The 26,505-nt window shown below is 38.7% G+C and overlaps 2 protein-coding genes across 2 annotated transcripts in view; both read left to right on the top strand.

Annotated features, from left to right (window-relative positions):
- Positions 1 to 1,986: 1,986 nt before the first annotated feature.
- Positions 1,987 to 12,022, top strand: casp3a (caspase 3, apoptosis-related cysteine peptidase a). Its single transcript, XM_041785175.1, has 7 exons — positions 1,987 to 2,021; positions 2,100 to 2,156; positions 2,505 to 2,644; positions 10,294 to 10,422; positions 10,519 to 10,694; positions 10,799 to 10,910; positions 10,997 to 12,022. The coding sequence occupies exons 2-7, from the start codon at positions 2,104 to 2,106 to the stop codon at positions 11,224 to 11,226; spliced, it is 840 nt and encodes a 279-aa protein (XP_041641109.1). The 5' UTR covers positions 1,987 to 2,021; positions 2,100 to 2,103; the 3' UTR covers positions 11,227 to 12,022.
- Positions 12,023 to 14,705: 2,683 nt separating this feature from the next.
- The window catches only part of stox2a (storkhead box 2a), a 40,176-nt gene continuing 28,376 nt past the window's right edge, over positions 14,706 to 26,505 (top strand). The window contains exon 1 of the mRNA XM_041786336.1: positions 14,706 to 15,286. Coding sequence (XP_041642270.1) covers positions 14,950 to 15,286 — 337 coding nt within the window. The 5' untranslated portion in view covers positions 14,706 to 14,949. The remainder of the gene's footprint in view (positions 15,287 to 26,505) is intronic.

The raw sequence follows: 26,505 nt of genomic DNA, 5'->3' as shown, positions 1-26,505 counted from the left end.
TCTGGAAGTACCTTTTCACCTGATCTGTCCTTCAATTCATTCTTTTAGTAAGATTGTGTTAGAGGATAACAATATTAAACTTTGACTGAGGTGAAGTCCATTTCTTTTCGTTTTTATTTTTTGTTTTCTGTGTGAAGCAAAACTGTCGCACACTAGCTTTTTTTTTTCTTTTTTTTTTTTTACAGGTTCTTGTTTAACCTTATTTTGTTATTGATAACATGAGTAATATATCTATCTGAATGATATGGTGACAGTCATGTGCCACAAAAAAACTTTGAGTTAGACTACACCTTTTATTTTTAAAATCAAAACTAAATGTTTTTTTTATGATGAATGGGCCTTTGACCTTCAGTTGGAACTAAATATGTGGCAGATCAAAGAAATAGAAACATCCTTCAAAATAAAAGAACATCAAACACTTCACAGGTTATAACAGGGTTCTCTTGAAAGTACTTCACAACAAGGGAAGACTCATGTATTCACATATATATGTATTAAAATATGATGGTGTGGTGATTCCTTTACCTGAATGGATATGTCTCAGGATACCCCTTCATGGATGGCATAATTTAGACTTTGTCAGTGATTATATAGCCTATCATTAACATCCATGTTTAAAAACAATACAGGTGAGATAACTATTCACAACCTGGTTAAATAAAAATCCTTTGTTGCCTGAATAATCAAAGTCTTTGGTGGTGCAAACAGGGAGGGTTTTTGTCAACTCATCTATTTCAATAACATGAAGGCTCAAGTTCTTCATAATTAATGTAAGGGTCTGAACTGTTTGCTTTGGAAAACTATTTTCACTTTGTCATGATGGGGTAGTGAGCCCAGAGTAATGAGAGAAAAAAAGAATTTGAGCTATAGCATCGAGATAGGACATAACAAAGCAGAAAAAAAGTGAAGGGGGTCGGTCTGAATACTTTCATAGTGCACTTTAACTTGCTATATTAGAAAAATGGTTCATGGGTTGAGCGCATGGAGCGTTGCATTAGTTGCTGTTTTACAGTTGCCCAGTAGATGGCACTGTCGCAAAAAAAGAAAGGTCAAAGGGATGGGCCCCAGGGTTGTGGCCCTGAAAATACAGCCCCATCCTGCAGTTTCACGATTTCAAACTAAGACAAGATGATAAAATTTTCAAAAATGTAATTTTCTATTGCACAGTCTGTACGGATAAAAAGTTTTTAATGCCTCACAAGAAAAAAAATCTTTTTTTTTTTTAAATCATACTAAATACGGGAAATTGTTTAAGGGCCTGTGGTAAAATGCATGATTCCCTTTGACTGATTCTGTCAAGCTTTTCTGATAACTTAGTTGTCAGAAAGTAAAAGCATGGTATAAAAAAGAGGAGGAAGAGGAAAAAGGTAAAAAAAAAATAAAACAAAATCGCAAACAACAGCATAAAAACTCCTGATATCAACAAAATAGAAGCCTAAACCATCAATTCCCAGCCTGGGGTCCGGACCCCCTTCGTAGGGCGCCAGAGACTTCACGAGAAGCAATGGTCTGTCTGCTCTAAGGTTGTTGAAATTGGTTTCGCTTACTGTTTAAGATCTTGATAAAACACAACTTCATAACAAACGTATTTTGGTAAGAACAATTGTCTTTTGGGTTATTGTGTTTGACTTTAAACGATAAAACACTATAAATTTACCTGCATTTTTGAGAGAAATATATCACTTTTTTGTGTGTGTGGGGGGGGTCCTCAGCTCTACTACGGGGGCTCAGTTGGAGAAAGGTTGAAGGCCACTGGCCTAAATAATACATGTTTGTAAATATAAATAGCTTCATAAATCAGTAATTCATTGCAATACAAAACATGTTGGGATCTGAGGCATTTTCTCAAATAGAGAAAATAGAAACATGTCTCAGTGGTACTCATAGGGGACTTTCTGCTCTTTGACTCGCATATACTCCCCCACCCCTTCGGAGGGCGTGAGAGTATAAAACGAGCACATCTCTGCATGACGTCAGCATTGCTTTGTTTACTTGGAGCTAGCTACAAAACCACATTAGCGGTTAGTAGTCTGGTACCGACCGGTGTGTTGCGTATCTTACAGGGCGTGTATCTTATTACTGTTCCTTTTTTAATTCAGAGGCATGTCTGCTAACGGGGAAGATTCTACAGACGCAAGAAGAGGCGATGGACAAGAGTGAGTCAGCTTTAATCTGTCGATAGCAGTGCAGCTTTCTCTTGTCTGTCCTTCAGCAGCACATTTGTCGTCCAGACAGTGATGGGGAAGCTCTTCGTCCCTAATTCGTATTTCCCACGCTGCTGGCTGCTCTGCTTATTATAATTATACCGTTAACTTTATTGTTAAAGCTGCAGTTTCAATTCTGTTTGTTAAGCGTTATGTTATTTATGCTAGTCTAGCAACTTCAGCGTTGATAATTCACATTCTCACATTCAGGCCTCTCACAAATTTCACAATTTCACACAGTCGTTATTTCTGCTTGGACATTTTTATTGAGGTTAAAATTTGAGTTTTGTGTTCATCCAGGTCGGTGCAGTCTTCTTCTGTTTCTGGTCCCATGGAAGTGGATGCCAGTCCTGGTTCCCACAGCTTCAGATACAGTCTGAAATATCCCTGCATCGGCCAGTGCATCATCATCAACAACAAGAACTTTGACAGGAGAACAGGTGTGTATTTTGGAGATGTCGATCTTTCAAAATTCTTTTAGGTGATATATAAATGTTATTCAGGCTTAAAACTTAAGTGCTTATAAATACACTTAAAAGTATAGAAATTAACAATGTTCAAACTTCAGTCTAAACATACCTACAGAGTTCTTAAGAGGGTGAACAAAGGAAAAAAACAGCTTAGGTAGGTCTATTTGTTCAGCTTTAAACTCTCCAGCCCTTATTTGTACATATTATGACAAATATTTACAATTTGTATAGGTCCATATGTACAGGTTGTACAGACCCATATATATAACTTGTACAGGCCAATAATCACAGCTTATATAGGCTGATATTGCATTTTATAGATACTGATATTACAGATTATACAGGCTATTTGCAGTTTATATTGGCTGATGTAAATAATGTATATAGGCTGTTATTACAGCCTGTACATTATGATGTTTACAGTTTATATAGGCTGATATATATAACGTATATAGGCTGATTTTACTTCTTATACAGGCTAATATTTACAGCTTATATTGGATGTTATTACAGTCTTATGTAGGCCAATATTAAAAACTTTTATAGGCAAATTTTTGCAACATATATAGGATGATATTTACAAATTATACATAGGCTGATATTTAAAGCTAATATTGGTTGATATCTGCAGCATTTATAGCTTAGATAGGCTGATTTTACAGTTTATACAGGCTGATATTTACAACTTATGTTGGCCAATAAGTACAGCTTAAACAAGCTGATATTTCTAGCTTATATAGACTGATATTCACAGCTTATACAGGACAATATGTTTACAACTTATACAGGCCAATATTTACTGCTTATACAAGCCAGTATTTACAACTTAAACAGGTTGATATTTACAGCTTATAAAGGCCAATATTTACATGTACGGGCTTATATTTGTAGCATGTAAATACAATACAATACAATAACTTTATTTATCCCTGAAGGGAAATTCATTTAGAGCAAAAATTGAAAAGAGTTAAGAGACACCAGACTTTGCAGCCACTTTCAGAAGCGCAGGTTCCAGAATGTGTGTATATATATATATATAAGTATGTGTATATATAAAGGGGGATATACACCACTTATACAAGCAAATATTAACTTTTAAAGGCTGATATTTATAGCTAATATTGGTCAATATCTGCAGCTTTTACAGGCCAATATTTACAACTTATGTAGGCTGATAAATGCACCTTAAACATGCCAAGATTAAAGGCTGATATTTACATCTTTCATAGGCTGATGTTTTCAGCTGACGTATCAGTTTAAATATCGTCAGAAATGTTTAAATCTGCCAACCCCTAATTAACTTTTTAAGCTTTTATCTGCAAATAACAATGCTATCCTAATATCATGCATGCCTAGTGTATTGTTTGACTCCTCAGTTCAGAATTTAATCTTCTTCTATTTAGGTATAACCCATTCAAAATGGAACTGCTGAGTATTCAAGCAATCCCTCTAAAAATATTGAACTTTAAGACATTTTTCCAGTGTTACAATATAAAGTGTTATTTACCCAAGCACATAACTCCTGAAAATTTCCTGATTTTTTTTGTCTGAGCTGCATGTTAAATGTCAGCTCTCATCTGTACTAACACATGTTGAAGATGGAAAGTGTCCTATTGAATGCTACTTTGTTTAGTTTTGCATTTAAAGGGATACTTCAACATTTTGGCAAATTCGTCCATTGCCATAATTCCTATAGTCTTAGTAATAGGTTCGTTACCTTCAGTTGTTGGTGCAAGCTATTTATAGATCGGCTGCTGCCGAGTTCGGACCTGCTGTGCCAACACAATGTAAGCAGACGGTATTCCGGCTTTCCCTCATCAAACTCATCAAATACACAATCCAACAACTCCAAAACGCTCTCGAGGACAAGTTGTGACCTGTGCATTCACCATGCTATGAAATAATCATGTAACATAACAAGACAGAGATGTTTTAAAGCTAAATGCAAAGCCGGAACTACACTCCAGACATGGCTGCTGCACTGTGTCACTCCACCCAGTGGTTTACTCAAGAAATAGTTCTGGGTATTTGCTTCATGCGTCGTAATGTTACATAATTATACTTTATTATTTCATAGCGTCCTCACACAGATATATTTTATTTATTGTTAAAACTAAACATCTGAAAAATATAACTTTATCAGTGATGTGACAGAATAACCACTGGGAACATTTACTGAAAGCACATGTTTATTTATATGTCCTCTGTCTGACGGGTTGTAATTTACATTGCAAATACCCTCAGGAATATGCTTTGTCAGGCAAAATGCTGGTTTCTTACAACAAGCTCTTGTCATCTGATATATTTTATACACAAATTTCACATGAAAAAAATGTACTTATCATAAAATGTAAAGGTTAAGAATATGATCAAGTGTTTATCCTCTTAAATGTGTTCATGGATCTGAAGTCCAGTCAAGAAAAAGCCACACTGGGACTGTGTCATTTTGAAATCCTTAGTTAAGTATTTGTTACCAAGAAGTGAGTCCAAGGTTTGTGGGTCAGTTGGCTCAAACTACACTGTTAAAACTTTTATTGTGAGGTGGAGATTAGCCAGCAGTAAAGGTGTGTATGGGCTCTGTCGTAGTGACTCTAGTAAGTACACAAGCTTCTTCAGTGTGTCAGTAAGTTATATTTGATTAATTTCATGCAAGACAATCCCTGTTTCAATGCTGGTGGATAGGGTTTCTTCACTGCATACTGCTTGTAAAACTGCCTCCAGTTGTAACGCAGTGTCATGTCTTTGCAGATGCCTGCTTATGTGAGCTTCATGCTCTTTAGACTCGCATTCTTCTGTCTCGTGAAATATTGGAATTCAGGTGTTGGACTTAAGCTTATTTATTGTTGTTGTTTTTTTAAGATTTCCAGATTTTTTATTTTTCTTTTTTTAAACAAGACTGTAAATACAGTATGAAATCAGGGCGAGTGAAAGAATGGAATAACGTGCAGGAAAGAAGCCGTAAGGTGGACTTGAACCTGCTGATACCCCAGTCTTTCCAGCACTTATGTGTTTGTTCCAACAAGATGCAGACAGCCGGGCTAATTCTTTATGTCCTGAGGTTATGCAAGCATCTGTGTAATGTCTGTAAGCAAACACATTAGTCACAACCTTAGTTCGAACAGTTTTCCTGACTTTTGGTGAGGTAGTCCTTATGTTGGCTGTGGAGAAATAAGAAATAAGTGGGCCTTTTTGTAATTCCAGATAGAATTGGCAGGATATAAGGACAATATATGATGTGTCATAACACTGTTCAGAGCAGCGATGACAGTAAATTTGCGGTAAATAAACAAGCCTGTGTGGTATGTGCATAAAAGCTCTAAAGTTTCTCTAATGGAACAAGCACAGGCACAAATAATGTACATTGTTTTTCTCTGCTTTATGGTATGCACATGGAACCCTTGTTAAACAGCTTTTATTTTGTCTATTATATCGGATGGAAAAAATATAAGTCGGGACTGGGGATGCACGATACTTGGTTTTGCCAGTACTGATAATTATAAAGATCTAAAACGGTTCTGCCCCTAAAGGCGACATATTTTAGAGATAAGTTTATGTTGGTTTCAGAGGTCCCCAAAACATGTCAGTATTGGATTTTTGCATGTCTAAAAACCCCTCTGTTTCAGCCCTGCTCAGAATGAGCTGTTTCTGTGTCTGTGGCTTTAAATGTTACTGAACTGTCTTACTTCACCCCTGACCACACCCCTCTCAGGAACTGAGCTGTTGCATGATGTCCTGATCTCCCTCTCAGCTGCCAGCTGAGAGGAAGATCAGGAGAAGAGGGTGAAACATTCTTCCTAGCAAGGAGGGCCAACCAAACATGGGGGCGGGGCTAACTCCCCACATGACATCATGAGGGAAAAATCTGATAACGGCTTGTTTTAGCACCCATTTTCCATTTTCTGAAAGGTGGAGAAAGAGAGAGAGGGAGGGAGAGAGGGAATGGATTTTTCTGGTACTTGAGAGGATTGTGGATAGGCCAGGGGCATATATTTTTGAAATAAAATCCTGAAAAAGTTATTTTTGTATAATATGTCCCCTATAATGCTTTTTGGCCATCTTTTTCTATTAGTAAGTCATAATTTACTTTTGAAAATTTGAAATTTGAAGATTTCAGGCTACTAATGTCTTAATTCAAAACTACATTTTTTCCCCTTATCTTTGACGCCTGAGTGTAATGCATGACTACCACCTGACGGTTGCAGTATAGTATCAGTCGTCTGTTTGCTAACAGCTTTTTAATGACAAAAGAAGAAGGGAGTTATATCCAGTGACACAACTGAACCAAGAAACTGATCTTACTACTCTTTACTTAAGAAACTTTAGGTTCTAATGGATATTTAATATGCTGATACCATGCTGATATCATTCATCCCTATTTGGGACTCATGATCAAAAATTAAATCCACCTCATGAGCAAAGTCGGATTCAGATTCACCTTCTTGAATCCCTACAGCTGTCATGTCCTGAAGAGTAAAATCCCCATGTTTGTCATGTCCTCAGCTGAATAACCAGTGAACGATATGTTTGTTGTAATAATGCCGATGTTTTTGACTTGCTGAAATTCAAGGTTTTTGGCTGAATTTAATACTTTCAAATGTTTTGTGTAGTTCTTATTGGTTGTTACAGGTGGTGACTGAGGTTTGTCAGACTTCCTCTTAACAGCCACAACTGCACAGCAAGTGTTACACAGCATCTGTTTGAAAGGTACCATCTCTCTTGAATGAGAAAAAGAGTTCTTAATAGCAGGGGTGCTACTCAGTTTCACCACACAGTCCTTATAATCCACATTTACTCGCTCGTCTCTCCTGTCTTGTTTTGCTAATGTCCAGCATACTTCCACCAGTGACGCAATTCTCCCTCAGTGCTTGTATTCAAAGACAGACTAGACCTGTTGAATATTTTAATTGAGTTATGGCAGCAGCTCCACGTTTGCACATACAAACTTGATATGAAATTGCATCCATTGACCCGCGGGGAGTACTGTATATTTGCTAGCTGGAGCTTTGTCTTGTTTGATTGACCAACAGGTCCACGCCTAAACCTGATTTTCCGACAATGAAAATGTGGTCAGTCGTTCAGTCCTAATTCCTGTGTGCACTTTCTTGCATTGACACCAAATGGACCCTCCCAGTAAACACAGTTGGTCACTCTTCAGAAAGCTATAGTGGCCTTATGACTTTCATTATGATTTGACAAGAATCACATGGTTTGATAAGTTCCTCATTTGTGGGCTGTGGAGAGCTCTGTGCATGAAAACAATAATTTTGCACTATTTTTTCATGGCTGACTAACTTAGATATGCCCTTTGAGTGTGACAGGATCCAGACGACTAGTTATTACTGCTATTGTTGTAATCTTTTTTTCTGAAGCATGGCCATGTCTGCCCCTTTAGGGATCTATAGGAGAATGTTTATCCAGTGCTGCTCTCTCTGAGGATATAAAAGCTGATGTCTCCAATAGCTGAGGATGCTGTATAAAGCCTTGATTCAACCTTGGTCCTTGTCTATCCTTTAGTGGCATTGTGTGATGTAAAATGTTCTAGAGCAGTGTCTGCTGCTATTGAAAGACTCTATTATCTGCAAGAAGACCTTGGATGTCAATGCAAGCTATTACAGCTTCAGTGTGCTCTTCCAGAGGATCAGAATGACTCTATGATGGTCTCACTGTGCTGTCAGATTTATTTTTGACAAACCCGTCCAGCAGGACTAACTGAACACACATGACTGCTTCAACTGCAAACAGCGAAATGTTCCCCGAGCACATACATCATATGAGCGGGTAAACACCAGCTGTAGTTAAGCCTGTACTGCCAAGTGCTCTTGTTTTGTTTCAGGCTAATCAACCAAGAAAGGTTCCTGACTGAGAAACACCTTAAGAAATGTTAATCTCTCTTGCACAAAATGCTTGTGATCGTGTGAAAGCCAGTTGGCTAGATGGTGTCCTTTTTAATGTTTTATTCTTATTTAGTATTATTTATAAAGCTCAGGGAGAAATTCAGGTTTACTCTGTGGTATTCAGAGAATACTACTTATACACATAAATCTGTGATATAAACATGCATGAACAGGACCTCTGCATTAGCAAAGAGGCATTGCAGTTAGGGAGCTGTCTCTGAGCTTTAGGGGTTCCAGTGCTTTTTGCTCAAGAGCACCTAGCCATTACTTGAGAAGTGAACTAGCACCTCTCCAGTTATCAGACCAATATCCACTCCTTTTTTTGTTTTGTTTTGTTTTGTTTGTTTGTTTTTTTTAAGATAAATTTTTTGGCTTTTCATGCCTTTATTGATAGAGGCCACAGTGGACAGAATCTGAAACTGGGATGAGAGAGCTGGGGATAGATGTGGGAAAGTGCCACAGGCCGGATTTGAACCTTGGCCAACAGCGTACATGGGGTGCACCTTAGAGGACTAGGCCACCCGCGCCCTACTATTTGGTGTCAGAGCTGGAGGGTTGCAAAATTTGAATTCCCTTTGACTGACAAATACCTACTGACTGAGCTACTGCTGCCCCCTAGTGGCTCCCCTGTACACATTATTAGACAACTTAAAGGAAACTAGAGGCAGTCCTGAACAACATGAGGGCTGCAAACAGATTAAGGAAAAGTCTGAAGGGAAGCAAATTGCAAACTGAAACTGGCTGTCACTCTTTCATTATGTAATCCTGTGCAAGTGTGCTTAGCTTTTCTGAATCATTACATTTTAGATAAGTCAAATATATACTATATGGACTAAAGTATTTGACCACACCTGTTAATTATTTATTTCAGATGTCTCAATCAGACCCATTATGGATGACACCTTTGCATTAAGATTGTTTGTGAAATTTCATCCCCGCTGGATATTCAACAGTCAACTGTAGGTGTTAGTATTAGAAAGTGGAGGCATTTAGGAACAATAGAAACTCAGTCTTGGAGTGGAAGATCATTTCAAATCACAGAGCAGGGTCAATGACTGCTGGGCCGCGTGGTGCATAAATGTCACCAGCACTCTGCTGATTCCATAGCTGAAGAGTCCTGAACATCCAGTGGCATTAATGTAAGAAAAACTGTGCGGTAGGAGCTTCATGGACTGGGTTTCTATGGCCGCGCAGCTGCATGTACACCTCATGTCACAAAGTCCATTGCCAAGCATTAGATGGAGTGGTGTAAAGCACACTGGCACTGGACTGTGGAGAAGTGGAAATGTGTTATGTGGTGAAACAACTCACGATTCTCTGACTGGCAGTCAGACAGGCAAGTCTGGGTTTGCTGGATGCCAGGGAAGCATTACCTGCTTGAATGTATTGTGCCAACTGGGAAGTTTAGTGGAGACGGGATAATATTATGGGGCTGTTTGTCAGGGTTTTGGCTTGGCCCCTTATTTCCAGTGAAGGCCAATCTTGGAACAAAAATCCAAAATAAAATAATGACCATTTTAAATACAAAATAATGAAATTTTAAAAGTATGACACAAAGGTGAGATTAATTGTAATTAACTTCAGAAATTCTTAGATTAATCATTATTGAAAATTTGAATTGGTAGCCCTAAAATATATCATTGCTGTCAATGTTATTTTTTTTTCTGCAGTTGTCATTGTGTCTTTCAAGTAATCAGAAAATAACGGTGTGCTTTGTTTTCAAAGGTATGAATCAACGAAATGGAACGGACATTGATGCGGCCAATGCAATGAAAGTGTTTTCAAAGCTGGGTTATAAAGCAAAGGTTTACAACGACCTGTCAGTGGAGAACATGAAACAGGTTTTAATTTCTGGTGAGTATCATAGCGTGTGTTCAGAACCACCTTCAAGCTGCCTTTAGCTGATCTTGTAAAAATATGTTGAATGCTTTTCATTTCTGTGTACTCCAGTGTCAAAGGAGGATCACAGCTGCTACGCCTCATTTGTCTGCGTTCTGCTGAGTCATGGAGATGAGGGGGTGTTCTTTGGTACGGACGGCTCTGTGGAGTTGAAGTACCTGACGTCACTTTTCCGGGGGGATCGATGCAAGTCATTGGTGGGAAAACCCAAACTCTTCTTCATTCAGGTATAGTTAAAATGTAGCTTTTGTGCTTCCTCATTTTCTCCAAACTTGCTTTGCACTTTTCTTATGATTCTGGAATATTTCTTGTTTGTGTGCACGTTGATCAGGCTTGCAGAGGCACTGAACTGGATGCAGGTATTGAAGCAGACAGTGGAGATGACGGCACTACTAAGATCCCTGTGGAAGCTGACTTTCTGTATGCCTTCTCCACAGCACCAGGTTATTACCCATACACAACCTCTGTACAGGTGTTGCTCCATTTGTGTTGAATTAATTGAAAAACCAGTTTCCTATCTTCTCTCTAGGCTACTACTCATGGAGGAACACTATGACTGGCTCCTGGTTCATGCAGTCACTCTGTGAAATGCTCAGCAAATATGGTAGCCAGCTGGAGATCCTGCACATCATGACACGAGTGAACCACAAGGTGGCAGTAGAGTTTGAGTCAGTCTCCAATTCTCCAGGCTTTCATGCAAAGAAACAGATCCCCTGCATTGTGTCAATGCTGACCAAAGAGATGTATTTTACTCCTTAAAACAATCTCTGCTCCAGAAGAATTCCCCCCTTGCCAGCTTTCTTTAAAAGGAAAAAAGGCTTGAGGGCATTTTTGTGTGGTGTTTGTTAATTGTTCGTTTTACTTTCTGGCTGAATATCTCCGGAAACCTCAACTTACACACTTTCCTGGGAGAGTAGATGTGATGCTAAGATGCTGAAACATTTGCCAAGACTGGCATTTTAAGTTCTCCGTTACGAGGCATTCAAACTTTTGCCCCTTTAGGAAGACTTTCTGTAACTTCTTTTAAAGAAAAAATCATGAATCTTGACCTTAAATGTAGTTGACCTTAAATGTGTTTATATGCTAACAATCTGCTACCAGAAGATGCCTCCAGGATGTTTACAATATGTACATTTCAGGGAAAAATATCAGGAGCCAGTTTGATAGGATTTTACATTTTGTATTTGTTTAATCATGCACTCTATCATCCTTATTTCTCTGAGACAGAAGTATTTTTTATCTCGAGTCTGTGGTGTCGAGTATGAAGGGATCATGTGAGACTTCTAGTCTTGGTTTCAGATTTGTATTTTTATTTTCTAGTTCTCTTTTTATCACTAAATGAATGCAAGGACATGGGAAATTAAGTTTGCACAGGAAAAAAACAACAATTTACCAAGTTAACTTATTAGAAGTGTGGAGCCGAAAAAAGAATGCTTTTGTACTCAAGAGGTAAATGTGATGTAAAATGGCATTGACATGTAGCACGTTCAAGAGCATCTAGAAAATTGTCATCTGTTTTTGTCTGTTTTAAAGCTTAAAGCTTTTTTTAATCTTTCCCCGGCTTTATTTTCTTATTGATTCCTTCGAAAATGGCCAGCCCACGTGTACGATGCTGTTTTTTGGTGCAGACATACTTGAACACAATTTTGCATTTCATATCTAGCAGTAGTTATTGTGGTTTTTACAAAAGGCATTAACGTTTTTCGCATAAAATTAATAGTTACAGTCCTTAAACTTCTCTTCAAGTAATTTCCAATGGACTGTTGTGGAACTGTGAGTCAAACTTTATGCAGCCTTAGTATTAAGTGATTAATAAAGAAAAGCACAACCAGACTGTGTATTGATTTAGGTCCAGTTTAGTAAATGTCTCACAACAAACCAGCTGAAATCCCTTGCTGTCAAAATATAAAGCTGTTCTTTGACAATCCAGGTTTCTTAGTTATACATATACACATTTTGCTACCAAGGCCACTTGATGGCTTTTTTGTGACACCACTGTTTTGTGTGCAGTAATCCTGCACAGCTGATGTTTGTTTTTGCTTTCAAATAAAACCACTCCTAGTTGTTCGGTGCTGTAATACTGTGTTATTGATGTGTCTATTGTAAAAGTTGTAGAGATCATCAACATCCAAATAATAAATCAACACAGGATACACTTTATGGACAAAAGTATTTAGTCATCTGACCATTACACCAACAGGCATTGTAATGACATTGTATAAAAATACATCTATTTGAATGTGGAGTTGCCCACCTGTTGCAGTTATATCAGCTCCCACTCTTCTTCTGAGGCTTTCCAGAAGATGTTTTTGTGGGAATTTGTGCCCACTCATTCTGTGAGGTCAGGTGCTGATGATGGCAAGAAGACCTGGCTCACAATCTCAGTTCCAGTTAATCCCAAAGGTGCTTGATGGGGTTGAGGTCAGGGCTTTGTGTGGGCCAGTTAAGATCTTCTATACCAAACTCATCAAACCACATCTTTATAGTTGTGTCTTTCAGCACTGAGGCCTTTTCTAAACTGTTGCCACAAAGTGTGGGAATTCATGCCCATCCATTCTTGAGAGCATTTATACGGTCAGGTGCTGATGCTGACCAAGAAGGCCTGGCTTGCAAGCCATGCATCACCTTAATGTGTACCTACAGATATGTCTGTAAATTCTAGTACATTACAGATTTTGCCTATCCTTGCACATGCACCACACCAAACACTGACAGCAGGGCTGAAGTCTCAGTTATCAGAGGTCCACAGTTAATACTAGTCCAGTGCGAATAATATTTATAGACCTTGCAAAGTGAAAATAGATCTGTATTTAGGTTTGTTGTATGATAGGTCACTGTGTTATGAACCCCCAGGTCAAATTTCAGTCAAATAAAACTTACCTAAGTTTACAAAATTAAGCTTCAAAATCATGAAAAATGAGGCAGTAAAATCTGCTCCAGGATGGTGTGAGCGTGTCTGTTGAATGAACTGAAGCCATGCCCACTTAGGAGAGATACGATCCTCTCAAATTACAAAAAATACTACAATCTGAATTATCCTGCCTCTTGACCTTTTGTTGACCTTAGACTTACCATTACCACTTTTGCTGACATCTGTTATGATACTTTTAATGATCCATAGACCACTGTGGCTGATAGATTTGGCTACTCTTCCTCACAATTAACAGAAAAACAGCATTTAACTGACTGTTAACTTTCAATAAAGGCAGTGACATCAGCTAACAACAGACTCTACTGAAATGAACTGCTCTGTGATTTTATATTATAGTGTTAGAGGGGCAAGGTCATTCCTCACTGTGGGCTCGTGACATCATGAGCCCACATATTGGCCCCGCCCACATTAAACCAAGCCAGGAAAGAGGTGAGAAACGAGGTCTCAATCTAAAATTCAGTCACCTGTAGATCTCAGTGTTTTCACATGTTTACAGCAGCCACATTCCAACATATCTAGTATGTTGAGACAAACACTTTGGACTTAACTTTACAGGGTCTTGAAGGCAGATTTAGGAGTGAAACCAACAGTTTACAAGATATGATACTGGAGTGCTCAAGTCTGCATGGTCCACAGCAGAGGGCGCTGCTACACAAAGTACCAGCTGTGGCTGAAACAACAATTAAAATAGCGAAATATAGATAGGTTTAGGCAATGATAAAGCACGTGAAACCATTAAAACACCCACAAAATATGTGCTAGAATGACAGTTCAAAAAAAATAGTAAATGTGTGGTTGAGTTTTAGCGTCATACCTCTATTTCTTTACACTTGACAGATGTTTTCTTTGTTATCCAGTAGCACACAGACTATACTGTACTGTGTTGCACACTGGATTCTTGTTGGAAAAGTAGGTTTAAGTTAAACTCATAATATGATACCCCTTCTGTTCCCTCGGATAAATTTGCCTTGAATTTCAAGTGCTGCACACTCACTTCTCTCCATTGAAGAACTTGGGTTAGTATTGAAGTCTGCAAATATTTCCTTGTTATTGTCATTTTCGGTCTAATTATGGCGTTCGAAGAATTCCTTGCTTAATTTATGTTGCCAATTCGAGTTTGAAATAAGTTTTTTGTTATCTATATGATCAAAAACTTAGCAGCACGAAAAACGGAAACAAATCATTATAGCTCTAACTTTCGTATAAGTTGGTAGTTTTCGAGCAGCACGTGAACGCAGCACCAGTCCTCGCCTCTTTTTGGTTGAAAACAGGCCTTGAATCTGTTTGACAGTTGAGCTTAGTTGGCTGCAGCGTGCACCGTGTCAGGTTGCTTATTTCCCTGATTTTACATGGAGCACCTGCTAAAAGTCTCCTACATCGAGCTGCTGACTCTGGATAAACTTTTCTTTACGCGGTGGTCAACTTTTACAACAACTTTAAAGGATTAACTCGCAGTTTTGTGGCACGACAGACGTGTGTGATCCAAACAATAATGTTCTACTGTTTCCCTTGACTCTTATTAACCTTTTTTTTTTTTTACCGAAGCAGGGATGGAGAAGTTGTTTCAGATCGCTCCTCACTCTCTGGCTCTGGTGCTGTCGGATAAAGAGGACTCTACATCATCATCATCAACATCCCCGGCCGTGCTCTCGGTGAAGTTACAGCATCATATCGGATACGAAGTTTTCGCCAATTTTAAAGCCGTAAACATGCAGCATTTCTGGAACAAGGCGCTGACACACGCCCTTTCTGAGATCTTCTTCCTCGGATGGATAGATGAACATGTGCTGCTCATCCAGGGCAAAGAAGCCCATCTACAAGTGCTTAGGAACGGGTGGACCAGGCGGACTTTAAAGCCACCACAAGGCTTTGACATCAAGTGTATAGGTGGGTAAATGAAGATAGAAATGCTTTTTAATTCATCCATAAGAAATCCTTCATTTCTGCAATTTGAGTACCTTTCATTCACACACTAAGAAACAGGTTTCTTCTGCCTCTGAATGAGTATTTTGGCATGCATCATGTCCAAAAAGGTGCAATAAAAAAGCACACCCATCCACCATTTATAAAGAAAGAACATTTAGAAAAAGAGTGATGCAATAGCAGTGAACACAAGTATTGACAAGAGAGTGACTTTTTGAGGAACAGCATCAATAACATGTAATTAAATCTGGCACATCAAACCACTGTCTGTCAGAATGTTTTAACCAATAACAAGGATTATATCTGGTAAAATAAAAATTCAGAATACCCTTTGGATATTTAACTTCCTTACCTTTACTAATATTCCCATCATTGTTTATAAGTTGTTTGAGACATGATCACCTGCAGCTGAAGTTTTAATTTGTAATTTGTAGCATGGGAGATTTAAAAGTCTGCATCACAAAGCTGTTAACCCCAAATAATGTTCAACAAAGGAAGACTGATTTCAGGTTTTCTGTACTTTCCAGCGATAATGTTAGCTTGAAGAAAATCTCTTGTTTCTGTTCTCCTTAAATGAAGTTGGATTTTGATGCCATCTTTTGTGACTGGATTGTCTTTTCCTCTCAGATCTCTTGCAAAGTAGACTTTATTGACATCTACTCATATAAATGACTGGAACAACTGCCAGGTGACTTTGTGCAGTGCTGTCGTCCAGGATATACAGGGCACAATGGCTTATGTTTTAGTCCCCATAGACTACACTCACTTCACAGTCCTCCCTCCCAGGATAACAAAGGCAACAAAAAGGGTAATCTGAGTACACTAGTGTACTACACTGCTGAGGAATATGGAATACAATATTTCAGTCAAAATGCATAGTAGTGTAGTTTACTGTGGGTCAGTGGTAGGGCTGGACATATTCCACAGCCTGATATGATATGATACAGAGGCCATGATATGATGTGCATTGCGTTACAGGCTGTTTTGGTGTGAATAAACTTCTCTTACACAGACTTCCCCACAGCAGCTGTTCTTTATTAAGATGGTAGAAAAACTATAGTTTTAAAGAACCTACAATTTCACATCCTTAAAGAGCCAAGTAAATTAGAATAGTCTATTTAGACTCAATTAGCTATTAATGAATGCAAGAACAGTAATATCTCATATTTTAGATTTAAAACGGCCCTCTGTTGTTTTTCATATTTTTTATGTCATATTTTCTGGTTTGACTTTACTATAAGCCGTTTTGCATTTGTAGGAATTAGTAAAACAGCCTCGCATGAAACAACTCTGCAGTTACGTCAATGAACCTATGAGCGAGGGTTAACGAGAGATAATCACACTCCTTAAGCAGCTGCATGAAGCCTTAATTATCGGGATTTTTGGCTTTACAGCATCATTCAACACAACGATTGGGAGGGAGCAGATTAGCCCAGTGGGTCTAGCTGTTGTTGCTAAATGCTAAATAGCCGGATATTGTGTAACAATGAAGATTGGTGTTACTGCAGAGTTTTACCTTGTTTACTGCACGGCTCACATGACTCATGACTGACTCCTGACTTTCTGGAGTTTGAAAAACCTGAAAGAAATGATCCGTGATACCAGTGTGAGTACCATCAGTGATTTATTTTGGAGTGAGGCATGCATCATGCAGTTTAGCATATGCTGACTTTTTGTAAACTGCGCCATGAGGGATGTCTATTTGAAAACTGCTGTGACAGCATTTAAGGCCATATCGATTCTGTAAGATCTGTATCCATACATGTATTGGCAAGGAGCATGTAACGATATGTATATGTAACGGTGTATTGATTTTTGACTACAGGCCTAGTCAGTGGTAGTCTGCTCTTCCTTGGCTGTTAATGTCAAAATGATCCTTACTTCTAAAAGCAGCAGAACTTAAGGGGCAATGATGGAATACTACATGGCCATTTTTAGGTGAAGTAAATATGAAGGTTGTTTATTAAATGGGGCAGTTATCCTTTGCTGGATTGGGTGCCAAAAATGTAAGGTATGCATTAAGACTGAGTATACCCACTTCTCCAGACACCACTACACCACAGTTTATATGCCACAGTTGAAGTGTACAGTGTTACCAAAGACTGAAAGTGCAGTTTGTTTGTTTGTTTGTTTACACACACATATATAGTACATATAAACAACATCAAGACAGTATAAACGGCAAAGTACAAGCTCTAGTATTAAAATCTTTACTAATTCATAAAGTTTCTTAGTTAATCTATAATCTCAAAGTTATTTTTTAAAATTAATCCTTTTTTGTGCCAAATTTGACAAAATCAATATCAGTGTGGATATTTGTGCAAAGTTTGAAGAAAATCCCTCAAAGTGCCAAACCACCACAACTAAAACAAACTTGTATTAAAACTAGAACTACCACCTGATAGCTGTAGGCCTTTCTGAGGGCCGTGAAAGTCCAGCATTGGGTCTAGAAAAATGGCTTTGTCCCTGTTACGGCTGTATGTATTTCACTCGCTGTTTTCTTTGATACTGCCCCGTATGAAGCCTCTAATTTCTAATGAACAAGATGTGCCTGGCTTTAGTGCCTAAAAAACCAGTGGTGGCCTCAGAAACCAGATGCTTTCGGAGTGGGGACTGCAGTGTGTTGCCTCTCTGTCTGGGATTTGTGTTTCCTTCTGTTAATTTGGTCCTTTTTTAATCTTTGTTATGATGAAGTTTTTTGTCTATGAATAAAAATTCCCTTGATTTTTGACTTTTGAAAGGTGTTCATGTTAAGTTATCGGGTAATACTGTGGTTAGTTGTTCACCTATAGGGCCGCCTTAGGATAATAGGTAAATGGGGGCTCGTCCGGGATATTTCTGTTAAAGGAATCCTGGAGCTATAAATTATGTATTACTTAGAGGTAGGGGTTTTTTTGTACTAACTTGTGTGTGTGTGCTGTTAGATTCAGTGAGCTAATTGGTTTTGGTGTTTCATCTTGTTAGAGAAAATTGACCAAAGTGTGATGCATAGAAATTTTATAAGCAAGGGATGAACATGAGGCCCAATAAACTTGACCTTTGACCCTGTACCTCCAAAATGAAATCAGTTCATCCTTGAATGAGAGTGGATATTCGTGCAAATTATTAAGAAAATCTCTGAAATTATTGGTGAGATGTCATGATCACAAGAATGGCTCAGACAGATGGATGAACAACCTCAAAAATAATACCCTACCCAGAGACATTAAAATGAACTCCCTTCAAGTTAAGAAACTTTTAAACAAATCCTAACCCAAATCTGGGTTCTTATGCAGTTTATGAACTTTTGTCTTTAGGTAAACATCAAGAGATTTTTGTGTCCATTATACTCCTGGTGGTCTGTCTCAGCTTTCAGCCCTGTTCATCTCCCCCTCTGTGCTATGAGGTTTATAGTCTCTAGACTTTGATAGGCTAAATGGTTTTCCAAACACATCTGTCTGCAGTTTGTGGCTCTTCTAGTTTTGCAGATGGTCTTACCTGGATCTCCAGCTCTTGCAATGCTACTGGTTTCAATTTAACCCCCTTTAGTTGTAATTGTAGTTTAAAAGTTTTTTATTTGATATGGTCTACCACCTCTGCGATAAAAGGCAGGATGAATTAAATCAAGTTCATACTAGTCTGATGAGAGGACTCAAGGCGACATCTCACCTTATAACCCCGGCAGCTTCATATCATATAGACTTACTCATTCAGTTAAAAGAGTCGTGGGACTTCAGCACAGTCCTCCTCAGGTTCAACATTCCCACACAAACACTCATCTGCTGCTGACACGGCCATAACTCATGTATGTGCTGGGACAGGTTTGGATGACTTCAGGTATTGTCAGCGAGTCTAACCGCTGCAGCCGTCGACTGCCCTCGCAAGCTTTATCTGAGTGTAAATGAGAGAGGCATGCAGCGTGTGAGAGATCATATTATTTATGTCTGTTTAACAATGCAGCATCAGTTTCATTGGTTAACAGCTAAAAAAAAACATACAGTATACTACTATATAATCATTACCAGTCCCTTCATTGTTCAGATTAGACTTTAGATTTTAGTGTGAATTGTGTTTTGAAATGCTTATACAATAGGTTATCAAATTTTTACCCTTTTCTACCAAACATAAAACCTATTGAATAGAAAAGCCTCAGTGCCTATGGTAGTGTTTGTATAAGTGTAGTGTACCCTAAAATAGATTATGCATTGTCTTTGTATCAGAGTTTTTCTTTACTATGTCTGGCAGAAGAAGAAGTGACGTAGCTGCACTCGACATTTACTGAAGCAAACACTGATAACTGAGGAATGTTTGTCTTATAGCTAATAACTCACCAGCCTCCATAATACCAAAACCAACAGAGCATTTAGGCTGTTGGTGTGGATGCCGATAAGATACAGGAATATTTTTTTCTCACTAAACCCGAAGCTGAGTATAAACATTTCCTTGGCAATAAACTCAGAACAGTTAGGTCACATAAGGTAGGTTACAATGTGCAGAGTGTTGTGTTTTCAAATTCACCTTTGCAAACTGCATCGTTGAGCAGCATAATCAGTCTTTGTTAAATAATAAGCTCATGTGAATTCATCAGGAAGTTAAATTTCAACCACTTTCCTCACCTAAACAGCTCTTGCAAAATCCTTTTCAATAAGTCTGATTGTTTTAATGGATTCCCCTTTAAAATTCCCACAGTCTTTAGTGGGAGGGGTTTCATCCTAAAATAACATTAATAGTGCTAAAAGTTTTACATGAGAACCACAACAATTTAGATTTTCGAGTATGAAATTTGAGTTTGTGACTCAATCTCTGGACCAGGGTGGTTTTAGAAGTTTGGAGGCTACCACTTGAGGCCCTTCCCCGTTTTACTAAAAGCAAGGAAGGAATATGAGATAAGATGTTGACAGTTAACTTTATTCTTTTTTCTCCTCTATATTTTTGGGAGGGAGCTGAAAGATCAATAAAAATGTTGAAAGAAAATTTCACCATGAACTTTATTGTCACCATTTTTATTTTATTTTTTTTTATTTTTTTGCCAACATGTTGACCTTTTTTCTTGATATTTAACCTTTTTTCCAATTTTGACTTTATCCTCTCTCTATGTTTTATGTAAAAAAGCTAAAAGGTCAATATTAATGTTGAACAACATGTTGCAGTTAACTTTATTCTCACCATTTTGAAGTTTTTGTCGACATGCCAAGTTGTTTTTCTTGAAATTTTACCTTTTTTCAACAATTTGAGTTTTGTCTTGATATTTTGAGAAACAAGACTAGGTTAAAACCTAGTATAAGGCTGACCGCAACGACATGGTTGAAGTAGCTGAAGTAGCAGATGAGTAGCTCCGCCTTCTCCCCCGAACAAGGTATCCACGCGCTATGGACAGAGCATTGACTTGATACGTTTCGTATAGCCATTGCATGGATATATTTCACATCCATCTGGGAAAGCTCCCACTGAAAGCAGTTGGGAAGGGCAGGACTTTTCAAAAAATTCTTAGAAGGTGATTGGAGGAACATTCTGTCTGTCACATTCATGACGGGCCAATCAGAGCAACAAGACAAAATGACGTTCTGCTCTTGAGTGAGCCAGCTGACAGGCTACTGCTGCTGTGTATTGTTAATGCCATAGATTGTTAATTGATGCCAAGGCCAGTCAGGAGACGTGCATAAACATGTTCTCTGTCAAGATAAGCTTTTGGTGTGGCTCTTGTTTGAAAAAGAAATGTGGTCCAGTTCCAATTGGACTGTCGCTTTCCTGCAGCTACATCTGAGCTAATTGGATACACCCCCAAACCCCACCCGTGATGATCACAAACCCATGCTGAAGCAGACTGTGAGAAGAGCAAAAAACATCTTTTCTGTCCTGAAAAGCTTTCAGTGTTGCTCTCTGCCCTTATTTTAATAAAGAAATGTTGTACTTTTCTGACTAAAGTGCCACTGTGGCTACGTCCAAGCTAATCACTCTACTAACAACCATTGTATACAACCATTCACAAAACTAACCCTGTCTTCCTGTAGTATTATTTCATACAGAAACCTGGTCCACTTCTGGTAAAACTGCAACAGCTTTGAACACATCTGAACCCCACTTGTCGCTACCCCCTTGTTCCCCTCAGCTGATGCCAACGTTGTGGGTTGGACTTTTTTTTGAGGGTCTTGGGCCTTGATGTTGCCAGGGGTCTTTCCAAAGTGCATTTTTTTTGGATCATCAAAATCCCAATGCTTTTGAATGTACTCGTGGCCCCTTATTTGTGATTTTAGACATATACTTAATATTTGAACACACATCTATTATGACTTTATCTTGAGGCAACTTGGAGCATGAGGCCTCAACCAATTTCCCATCTTTGTCACCTGTGCACTGACAACAAACATCAACAAAGTTTAGACAGCTTTTGTGCATGCAGAAGTTCAGGGTTTTGCATGTTGTGTAGAAATATGATGATTTTTTTTTTGTGTGTGTTATCAAGATTTTTTTAGAGAGATACATAATCGAATACTCAAAGACGCCACCTGGCATTTGTATGAAAACGAAGTCATTTTCAAATGCCAAAATACTTTTTTTTAAGAATTTTTTTTCTTTCAAAGGCTTCAGTCATAATGTTAAAAAATGCATTGGAAGTCACTGCTCCGTGTTTGAACACACTGCAGATTATCCACCAAAGTGCCTGAGAATGTGTGACAAAGGCTGGGAGCCAAAATGTAGCCGGATTAACACAATTAGACTCAAGTATGGATTTTCAGCTGTGTGAAAACAAGGTGTTTCTTTAAAACTGACTATTGGATCTGATTAACTGAGGGACTTTGTATCCGCTAGCCGGCTATAAACAATAGACTGGGAGGAGTTTGTGCTCAGAAGGAAGGAAAAGTAGAGCATTTGTTCAGGAAAACACCACAGCACTGCTCTCCCTGCCACAGCACAGGTCTCCATTGGAAGGAAAGGGAGGTTCCCAACAGAGAATTGGGGGAAATGTTTGAGGCAGCAGACATAATTGTTACCGTATATCTTAATGTCAGACCAGGATGTGTCAAGTAGTCTGTTGTGGTTAAAAACTGTCCCTGTATTTAGGACCTGGCATGGAGAGCTGACTTTAAGGAGAATTGTGATGTTTCAAATGTTCCACTAGAGGGGAGACTTTTGGCACAAATGGTGCTGTTTCAGGGAAGTTGGGTGAAGTTGACCACAGGCCACAAGTTTTCTACTGCCTGACAGATTAGGACTAATGATTCAAACACTAGGATACTACTAGTGTGCTGTTCTTATAATATAAACTATCCCAACTTTAGATGTAATTTGATTACATATTATTTGTTATTAAAAGTATTAAGCATTGTGTTTTTCAACATCTTTTAGCCATATCTAATGTTCATTAGATAGATGCTTTCACTCTGGGTTAATGTGCTGATTCCAAGACATTAATATCACAGAAATTCCATTATTTATGCAGGTTGAACACCACATAACTTATCTAGGGATGCACAGATGCATCAGTTTAACATCTAGGGCTAGACAGGTGCATCAGTTTAATGTCATATCTAGGGATGCACAGATGCAACAGTTTAACATTTAAGGCTAGACAGATGCGTCAGTTTAACGTCATATCTAGGGATGCACAGATGCATCGGTGTAACATTATGTCTACGGATGCACAGATGCATCAGTTTAACATCATATCTAGGGATGGACAGATGCAAATGTGGGCATGAATGGATATCAGTTGCATAGGTTTATCAATTTAATTGGCATTTAGCACACATAACTCCTGATTTAGAGAGTATGTTGGGAAGAAGTTTTGACCTGTTGATAATCTCTGATCTGTTTTCACGGTCAAAGATATCGGAAAATGTTGGCATCATGGGAGTGTTGCGCAGGAAGAAAAAAAAGAAACAAAACAGATGGCCTCCTTCTAGCGGCCATCTGCTTAATTGTTATTTTAATCTTCACTATTGGCATCAGTTCTAATTTCTGTACACTTTAGCCCAAAGTCTGGTTAGTTTTGGTCAGTGTAAATGCAAATGCTCAGGAACCAGGCCCAGGCCCGCTTGAAGAGGTTATCTCAAGCACGATTCAAGTGGACTCTGGCACGGTAAATGAGATGTGAACAAAACTGCAGCCCAATACAGAACAGAGTGTTATGTCAGCTATGAGACACCAAATACAATGGAAATCATCAAAATCAAGTCAACAAATGGCCTCACCTGCGAGATGTGTTGCTTGCAAAGACACTAAACATCTCTTAACACGACCCCATTTAATCCAGTAAACTATATATGTGCGTAAATACAAAGAGGGACGTTGCTAGCGTCTTAAACATGATTTTAATAAAGATCCACGATGGCGGAATGGACACCTTTGCTGTCTTGAAACATAAAATATTGGTCTACACATGTTTTTCTGACTAAAAGACCTATAGACTATTTTTTTCATGGGCTTTTAGTAACAGTGTTACTCATACTGCCTAAAGCAGTGGCTCAAGCCTCCCTTAACAGCACCTGCTGTTCTCCTCATTTCTTTACAAATACAGCATAAAGTGCTGCTTATGATCTTCTGATCCCATTTAGAAGTTTTGACAGAACAGCATCATTCAGTTCTGGTTGGGAAAACACAGATTAGCCTGGTGAGTTTAGCTGTAGTTGCTGACTGCTAACTAGCCTGGTGTTGTGTTAATGAAGATTTGTGTTACTGCAGTATTTTACTTTGTTTACTGCACAGCTTGCATGACTCAAATCCAAATCCTGACTTTCTGGTGTTTAGAGGGACCTGAAATAATCCAGTATCTTTGCTTTTAGTCATGCTGGCAGTAGACGGGCAATGCCTGAGGCATGCGCTGCATCATACAGTTTAATGGCTTCTGCCATCTGCTGGCTTTTTTTTAAACTGCACCATGGCGGATTTATAACTAGGTAGGATATATCTTAAAACTGTTGTTGTAGCATCACGGCCAGCATTTCGCTTCTGTATTGATACACATATCGGCAAGGTGCATGTGATGATATATTGCTATATCAAGTTTTTTGAGGACAGGTCTACTGACCAAAAATTAAACAATAACCATATTACCAAAAGTGATCATTTTCTATTGGCTGACTTTTAATGAATTGACCAGTCATTCTGACTTTCATATTTAAGCTCCAAAAGGGACATAGAGTAGGAATTAGAACCTTTGTAGTCTCTGTTGATGTGTTTATCAGAAATCATCTGCTGTCTATCAGCCCATCCTGCTGTTTTTCCCTCTCTGTTAATATAATTGTGCATCACAGTGAATGTTTTCCTCTACATTGAAGGTTGTCAGTTCCTCAGCAGCGATGCAGGAGTGTTTCTGTCCGTGTAACAGACAGTCGGTGCTCGCCCGTGTGCCGTCTGTCTGCTTCTATCTTGAGTTTCGCTGCCTCTTTAAGGGGAACGGCACTTAAAGGTAACAGCTATGAGCTCATCGGCTTGCGTCGTCATGGCAACAAAGGCTGTTGCAGCACTACTGAGAAATAAAATGGCTGGCATGGTGTTGCTCTCTCTCTCTCTCTCTCTCTCTCTCTCTCTCACCCTCCTCCTGTTCTTTCTCCTCCTCACCCCTCCTTCCCTCCTCTTCTTTCTCTTTGGTATCAGTGAACTGGAGCAGATTGGTTGTGACACCGTCCTCCCCCTCTCTCCTCCTCCTCCACCCGTCGTGTGGCCTGTCCTGCCCTCTCACTTTTGCTCCTTATTCTTGTCCCTCCGATCGTCCATTCACACTCCTCACGTGAGTCAGCAGGAGTCTGAAGATAAGAAGGAGCTGTCTTTGGATGTGAAAAGATGATGTTTTGGGTCTTTCTAAAGCACTGACAGCTCCAAAGAATCAACCAGTGGAATGAATAAGACACTAATATACACCTTCAGTAAGATTTTTTTCCAGTTGTAGCTTTGGAAAGTGTTTAAATTTGGTATTCTGGATGCAAAAAAAAGGAAAAGTGCTTGTTTAAGGGGGCCCTGATCCTTAAAGGAAACAAGAAAGGAGGGAGAAGAGAGGAGAGTGCGGATGCAAATGTAGCCAAAGATTCAGAGCTGGAGCAATTCCCTGGACATCATCTGAGGCCAGAATATTTTTATTTTTCCTTGTGCATGTGTGTTTGGAGCTGTTGATATTTGCTCTCCTCTCTGCCTTATGTATGTCCTCGATCTCTCCATCTCTCTAAAATTCTCAATACAATACAATTCAGTGAGCTTTATTTGCATGGAAAACATGTTTGCTTTGTCAAAGCAGTGTACAGATAAATTCTAAATTATGCATTGCATACAATAAGGAATGCACCAATACCACATTTTTCCAGACTGAGTACCAGTATTTTCATTTAGATACTCACTGCACCTATACCGAATACAAATATGAGTACTTAAAGGTGCAGTGTGTAATTTTTAGCCTAGTAGCATTTAATAAAGCAAACTTGGTAAAAATATAATGGAATATTTAGGCCTCTCTAAACTAGTGTTTAATCACCTGGATATATAAAATTGTTTTATCTCTATTAACTTAGAATAAGCCTTTTTTCCAACATGGGGAGGGTCCTGCATGAAGTCCACCATCTTGGATTTTTTGCATCTTGCAAGTTTAGCTAGTAACACAGAAAAAAGCAAATGATAATAAATAACTATATATTCAGTTTATTGAACACTAATTTAGATAGGCCAACTCATAAATATTATGAACCACTTTTTCTAGGTTTGTTCTGCTGAATGTTACCTCGCTAAACAACCTATCCTATCATCCTTTAATAACACCATAACTGTTCCCTCCTCTTGACAGTTTATTAGTTCATAGTTTTCATTCTCCTCTACTTTTTTGTTCTTATTTGTGTCAAAATATCACCAAACTACAGACATGACTCCCAACTTTGCCTACATATTTACGTAATTAAAGGATAACATCATGCAACTTTGAGTACTGGTACTACTATACGGTGAGTGCCTTATAATATAATATATATTATATATATATCACAATGGTTCCCAGAGTAGGCTCATGGCCCCTCCCAGCCAGCATGTCCATGTGGGTCCCATGTGGGTTTGTCCATAGGTTCCATGTTGCCCCCACCTGTGATTGCCCATGTGAACTGCAAGTGTGGATCAGCCCATTTGAGACCTATGTTGTTGTTGTATAAGTAGGATCTATCTTGGATCTCCAAATGGGACCTATATGAGTCTCATATGGGCTGATCCACACTTGCAGTTCAATGGGC

This window comes from Cheilinus undulatus, linkage group 4 (assembly GCF_018320785.1).
Source record: "Cheilinus undulatus linkage group 4, ASM1832078v1, whole genome shotgun sequence".
In the NCBI taxonomy this organism is placed as follows: Eukaryota; Metazoa; Chordata; class Actinopteri; order Labriformes; family Labridae; genus Cheilinus; species Cheilinus undulatus.
Note: the sequence above shows the minus strand (reverse complement) of the source record. Positions and strands in the feature narration are given on the sequence as shown.